Source organism: Neophocaena asiaeorientalis, unplaced genomic scaffold, assembly GCF_003031525.2.
Source record: "Neophocaena asiaeorientalis asiaeorientalis breed wild unplaced genomic scaffold, Neophocaena_asiaeorientalis_V1.1 scaffold223, whole genome shotgun sequence".
In the NCBI taxonomy this organism is placed as follows: domain Eukaryota; kingdom Metazoa; phylum Chordata; class Mammalia; order Artiodactyla; family Phocoenidae; genus Neophocaena; species Neophocaena asiaeorientalis.
The window spans coordinates 2,728,795-2,735,303 of record NW_020175045.1 but is presented as its reverse complement, the minus strand read 5'-3'; the positions used below and the strand labels follow the sequence as shown (position 1 = coordinate 2,735,303).

Below are 6,509 nucleotides of genomic sequence, written 5' to 3'. Positions count from 1 at the left end.
ATCCCAGGGCCAGCGGGGGCTAGAGGCAGGCGCTAATGGGAGGTGGGCGCCCCCGTCAGGGCAGCACACCCTCCAAGGTGCTCGGGGAGCCCCTCTCCGGGCCCACGTGAGATCAGCTGAGACACTACCGTGGGGCGGCCCCCTGACGGCCCGGCTGGGCGAATCCAGGGAGCTCGCTGATGGGGCGACGGGGCCGCTGGCTGCAACGCTCAGGAATGAGGCGAATATTCCCCAATTTGCCCAATGTTTCCCATTTCCCCAATTTCTCCCCTTCTACACCATACTCCCTCCCACCCTCCGGACACTAGAGAAAAAGCCTTCTGCCGTGTACGTGTCTCCCCGCACCTGTCACTTCTGTGCCGCTACCGAGTGCTGGGAGAAACCCCTCGGCTCCTGGAGCCCTGGCCCTGGCCCTCTCTCCTCGAGTGCACAGCGAGGTGGCCGTGAGTGGTCCGATCTCCAAGAGGACAGTGTGCACCACCGGCAAGAGAACGAGGGCAGAGCTCCCTGCAAGGCCGGAGTCCCACACGCTCCCTCTTACTCCACACTCAGTCCTAACCCTAGAGCCAGGCCTGACGGCAAAGGCCCCTCTGCTCCAGCAGCGCCAGCTTGAACATGAACTCGGGCGCAGGGTCCTTCCTGTAGGAGGCTCTCTGTGGATCCCGCCAGCCCAGCCAGGACCCCTCATCCTCATACTGCACCGGGCAACTGGCTCCCCCAGCCCCCCACGGAGGCAGCTTCTCCCAGCCAAGCTCCCGCAGCTCGGGGCCAACCCAGAGCCACACAGCTCCAGTTCCCAGTGGCTCCTAATTGGGCGGGGGGCTCCTGGGGGCCTATGCTTGGCGGGGCCTGGTACAGATCAGGTCAGCGGATGGCTGGGGAAGAGGGAAGCAGGAGGGAGGGGGAAGGACATCCTTGTCCCAGTATAGGTTCCCAGAGGGCTGGAAGGAGACAAGAAGGGGTCTCGGTGATGTGCAGGAAAAAGAACCAAGGCTGAGGAGGAGCCCCTGTCCTGTCCGGGGTCCCTCAGTACAGTCCGCATCCCACCCTGCTGGGGGCCTGAACCAGGGAGCAGGACCGGCCGGCTTTGTCTGCTGCCACCTGGTGGAGACCGGGAGGCGTACAGCCCTCAGCAGGAGCAGACCCAGGCCTGACCCACAGGGCACAACGAATCCAACCACGACCTCCACTTTCCAAAGGTGATGGGTGTTTCCAACACTTGGAGTCAGTCAGCCTTTCTTCAGCTGCCTGCAGACACTCCAAAAAGGCCAGGGGACAGTGCCTGGTTGGCCTGGCCCAGGAATGTCCTGCTGCAGCCCCTCTGTGCTTGACCCTTTCCACGAACAGCAGCTCAGGCCCAGGCGGGGCTCTTGGGGGGAATTCAAGGGGGAGGGACTTGGGGGGCTCCCTCACCTACAGGGGTCTGCTGTGCAGGACATGTGGAGAGCAAGAACCACCCCGCCAATGGATGGTCTCGCTGGGATGGTGAGCAGAGCCTGAGTCCAGAACACTGAGGCTGGTCCCAGGGTAACCCCCAGACTCAAAGATGGGGATCTCAGGTCTTCCGTCCTAACACAGATCCGGGGTCGGCGCGGCCTGGGTGGAGGGCAGGAGGCCATCGGCACCCGTGTCCGGAAAGCACAGGGCAGGGACGGGAGTCCCAGCGTGGACAGGGCGGGGCGGCTGCCAGGGCTGGGAGGCCATTCCTCTGCCCCTCCTCTGTCTGGTGCCTCCCGCCCAGCGCCTGGACTGGCCAGGTGAGCCCCTGTGGCGATGATGACGATGGAGAGGAACAGCCGTGGCAGTGACGCTGGCAGAGCCAGTGATGTCCACCCCCCCCCGAATTCTCCCGTAAGTCTGGGAGCTGGAAGGGAAGGCTGAGTGACCGCCCCGCTGCACTGCTGACCACAGGGAGAAGGGGTCAGGCACTTTTGCTACCAAAACCAGGACAGCCCCAGGCAAACCGGGACAAGTCAACTCCCTGCAGGCAGGACTCAAGGGGAGACAGGGAGCCAAAGGAACCCGGTGCCCGTCCGCCAGACGCCAGGGGCGGGGCTGTCCCCAAGCCACCGCCTCGGGCAGGGTAAGGCACGGTGACCACGCTGGTCAACGAGTTCCGAGGTCACTGACAGCCCCTCATCGCCAACACGCAAAAAGGTTCAACATATGGCATTGGAGGTGCCAGGACTGCCAACCTCGTAATGAACTGGAGCACACACGGTGCCAGACAGGAAGGACCTCAACGTAAAAAGCGCCAGGGGGAGCCTTCCCCGTGAATCCCTCTTCACTAGTGTCTCACAGGGAGCAAACGTGTGGCGGTAAAAATGGCATGGAAGCGCCTGTTCTGACAAGGCTGTGCTTGCGGGGGCTGGAGGCGGCCCTCCCCAGCAGGACTGAGGTCTGCACGCAACAGCGTCCGCAGCGCCCACCCCCGCGGAGCGCGCACGGACGCTGGGCCCACTCACCTCCATCTCCGAGCTGTGCGCGTGCACCTTCTGCACCATGTCCTCGGCCTCGCGCATGCGGCGGGTCAGCTGGGGCGAGTACTCGGCCGGGGTCAGCTCACTGTCGTAGGACCCCAGGATGGCGCGCATGCCGTCCCGCTCCTGTGGGCACAGAGGGCAAGAGGTCAGGCCCGCGCGGGCGAGGGGCGTGAGGGAGACAGGAGCAGCGTGGTGGGCTTGGGGCCAAGTTCGAGGGGCAGGCTGCCAGGTGGGGCCGCCTGGGTGGCTCCTTGAAGAGCTCGAGCTGGACACTTAGCCCGACAGAGCCCACCAAGGCCAAGACGGGCCGTGGCTGCTCTGAAGCCACAGCCCAGCTTGGTCAGTGCCCGGTGAGCCTGCGGCCCATCCTCGGTGGGGCCACACTGCCTGCCCAGCCTTGAGCTGCACCGTCTGACCTGCGGTGGCCACAGACTCATGGGCCAGCAGAGGGCGGGGGCTGCCTCCACCAGGGGTCGGCACCCCTCCCTCCCCAAGTCTGCAGTGTCCCCCAGCTGGGCAGAAGGTCTGAGCCAGTGTTCTGGGTCAGTGTGACCTCCTGAGTCCCGGCAAACAGACCAAGGGACACACCAGTGGGGTCCGCCGGCAAGTGGGTTGGAGTAACCCCGCTCCCGTGACTTCTGACCTGGCCTTTGACCCAGCAACACTCAGAGCGAGGGTCTAAGCAGAAGATTCGGTGGGTAAGGAGAGGTCCCTCTAAGCAGCGAGGCGGCAGGTGTCCAGCAGGGCCGAGGGGTCCTCCCAGAGCGCTCTGAGAGGCCCCAGGACCCCCCGTGGCACCAGCTCTGGCCTCGGCCAGCTCCTCCCCACCACACCCCCGAGCCCATGGGGTGCCAGAGGCCACGGTCCTGGGCGTCACCGTGCACCGGCCACGCCTGGCACCCCTCCTCCACGTAAAGATGCAGCTCAGGTTTCGTGGGGCACACGGACCACACAGCGCTGAGACCACCCCTGAGAGCCACACAGGAGTCCCCACCCCAGTGGTACCCTACTGGAAACGATGGCCAACGGCACGAGCCCTGGGAGAGACGGGCGGCGCCTCCTGAGCCACACGGGAAGACCCCTTCCTGAGATGCTGGTGAAGGGAGAACAGCAGGGGAGGCCCTCAGAGACCGAGGCTGTCCCCAAGGCCAGGAATGGAGCCGCCCTGGCAGCCGGGGAAAGGAGGCTCCCCTCCCCCACTGTGGGCCTGGAACCACGGGCCAGTCTCTTCCGGGTCCAGCCCCCAAGGGTGCAGGGAGGAGACCTCGTTCCTAGCAGGCTGCAGCACGAGCTGAGGGCTGGCACCTGCCCTCCTCCTGCCCCCACGTCTCCAGGCTGCGGCCGAGGAGGCCCACACAGGCTGCACAATTAGACAAAATCAGGTCCCCTGCAGAGAGCCAGGCTTAACGAGAGCACGGCTCCTCAAACCTCCCATCTCGCGCATCTCCAGGGTCCTGTGAAACCTCCTTTCAGATTCAGCAGGTCTGGGGTGGGGCCTGAGAGTCTGCCTTTCTAACAGGCGACGTTGCTGGTGTGCGGGCCACACTGGGGAGCTCAGTGGCCTAGCCCAGGCCAGCACAGCCCAGGAAGCAAAGATGGCTCCCACGAGACCACGTCCGGGTCCCAGCTCTGCTCCGGGCAACCCGAGGCCAGCGCTTTCGTCCACCTGAGCCTCCTCCCTGATCAGCGGGCTGGGTCATCAGCACAGTTCACAGGCCGGCCGGGATGACTGATGCCCTCCTGGACCAAGCAGCCAGCTGCCGGCCTGTGAGCCACGAGGCTCACGTGGTGACAGCAGCCATCTCATCCACACTGGCAAACAGACCTCCACGTTTGGACTCCAGGGTGCAGCCCCTCCCGCAGGCATGCCCGGCGCAGCAGCTGGAGAAGCTCGTGCAGCCTTGCTCTGCACCCCGGCCGGCGCCCCTCGCAGCCCACACACCCGCCAGGGCACCGCGTCCCGGGCCAGCCACAGGGCCAGCCACACCAGCACCGACTCCGAGGCATGTTCTCGGACACTCTGCCCCATGCTCTCGGCCGCTGCTTCCGTGAACTGAGGCCCGACTGCCCGGGCAGAGACCTGCCCCAACTGCTGCTCCACCCCAAGCAGCGATGCTGCCCACCCAGTCTGCCCAGGCCCCTCCTTCTCAGGTGAGACTGGTGAAGACTGGGGGCTCACAGGGTCCCCTCTTCTCCCTCAGGAGCCCATCGGCCCCCACCCGCCAAGTTCAGCGGTCTGCTGCGCTCCCGGGCCTCTGGCTGGGCCATCACCCCAGCACGGACCTCATCATTAGTTGATGACAAAAAATTCAATAAGTGAGAAATTAAAGTTACAAATCCAACTGGAACGGGTCACACATCCGTGGAAAATTTGTTTCCAACAGGAAGGTTTATCGAGTGTCATAATTTTATTGAAATCCTGTATCTTCCCATTGACTTTTATGGTTTCGAGCTGGTTACACAGTTATTATTACCAGAGCATCGATGCCACGCAGGGGCCGGGGAGGAGCTTCCTTTCATAAACAAGCTGTAATTGTCACCTTTATTGACCAATAAATCTCCAAAATGCTGCCTCCCACTACGGTTCTCTTCTATTACGTCTCCAGGCTAGCAAAGAGGAAGATATAAAATTGAAAGTTTGCTGTTTGTACCTTTTAAGGAAATCGTTTTGTCATTTAGTCATGAAGCAGCGAGAACTGGGCTGGTTTGATCTGATATCGACTTTTTAATGACAGATTCCACTTGTGGTGAAGGGCCCTTCGTTTCCACTTGAACAAGCGTGGGGACTAATCCCTGAACAAACAGGCACCCAGCCTGAGCTGAGGAGCTGCGCAGACGCCTCCAGGTACAGACAGGACGGGGCTCCTCTGGGCGCTTCTCCCTGGGGACACCACAGCCCCGTCTGCCCGGGCACACGTGCTTGTCACGTGATCAGTGCAACCCGAAGAGCGTGGTCACAGCATCACGCAGGGAAAAATGGACTGAGGACGCGGGGGAGGGGGCAGTGATGGAAGTTGCCCTCGACCCCCAGGCTCAGCCTGCAGTGCCCATTGGCGTGCGGGAGAGCGGAGGCCGCGACTGGCAGCAAAGGCAGCGGCCGTGACCCTGCTCCGACCCCACCAGCCCCAGCTTCAGAGCTCCGGTCTGTGACTGACAGGCCGGCCCTGACAGCCCCACACTCCCTGACAGACGAAGCGTGTGGGGTGATACGTACCGACCCTCCTGTACACAGGCCTCAAGGACCAGATGGAGAAAGCACGGGGGCATGACCAGGCCTGGCTGGGCGGCAGAGGGTCTGCACATATCCTGCGGAGCGGCAGCCCACGCGCCCAACGCTCCGTGGATGGCGCTCCTGGCGTCTACCCGGAGCTCGCGCCAATGCCCAACTCGGGGACAAGGCCGGGGCCGCTCCGCGTAGGCAGCTCAAGAGCCCAGCCCTGCAATGCCTCTGGGCTGGCTCGGGAGGGTGCCAAGAGGACGCCAGGACACACAGCTCCAGACCCTCGCTACCCGTCACCGTCTTCCTGCCCCTCCTCCATGACCGGCTCAGAGCTCTGCAGGCTTGCGAGTGGGGACCAGGGCAGTACCAAGGCGATGTGGTCTCTGCAAGTTCTGGAATATTCCCAATAAGAACCCAGAATCTGAGGATGGCAGAGATGAAACCAACGCTTTCTTCTTTTATGTACATGAAGGGAGTGGAGAGCCTCAGTGGTGCTGAGAAGCGGTGGAGAAAGGAAGTCATATAGAGCTTGGAAGCCTCTCAGATCAAGTCCAGGCCACTGCTTCCTGGAAAGAAAACGGGGGCAGAGGTGCAAAGTCACTTGTCCAAGCCCCACAGGGAGGATGGGCACAGGCCAGCCAATAACCAGGAGGCAGCCAAACTCTACAGCCCCGGGCCCAGCCCGGCAGCCCGAGTGCGCACTCAGCAGGCGTCTGCAGGAGGGGGCGGAAGGCCCAGGTGGGCACTGAGAGTCCTGCCCAGGGGAAGGCTGGGCTAGGGAATGGGGGGGGGGGGGGCAGAAGGGG

General features: G+C 63.3%; 1 protein-coding gene across 3 annotated transcripts in view; it reads right to left on the bottom strand.

The window, feature by feature from the left end:
- Positions 1-6,509, bottom strand: part of MAD1L1 (mitotic arrest deficient 1 like 1) — a 314,409-nt gene that overhangs the window by 129,897 nt on the left and 178,003 nt on the right. For all 3 annotated transcript variants that reach the window (XM_024763473.1, XM_024763472.1, XM_024763475.1), the window contains one exon: positions 2,466-2,606. In XM_024763473.1, coding sequence (XP_024619241.1) covers positions 2,466-2,606 — 141 coding nt within the window. The remainder of the gene's footprint in view (positions 1-2,465; positions 2,607-6,509) is intronic.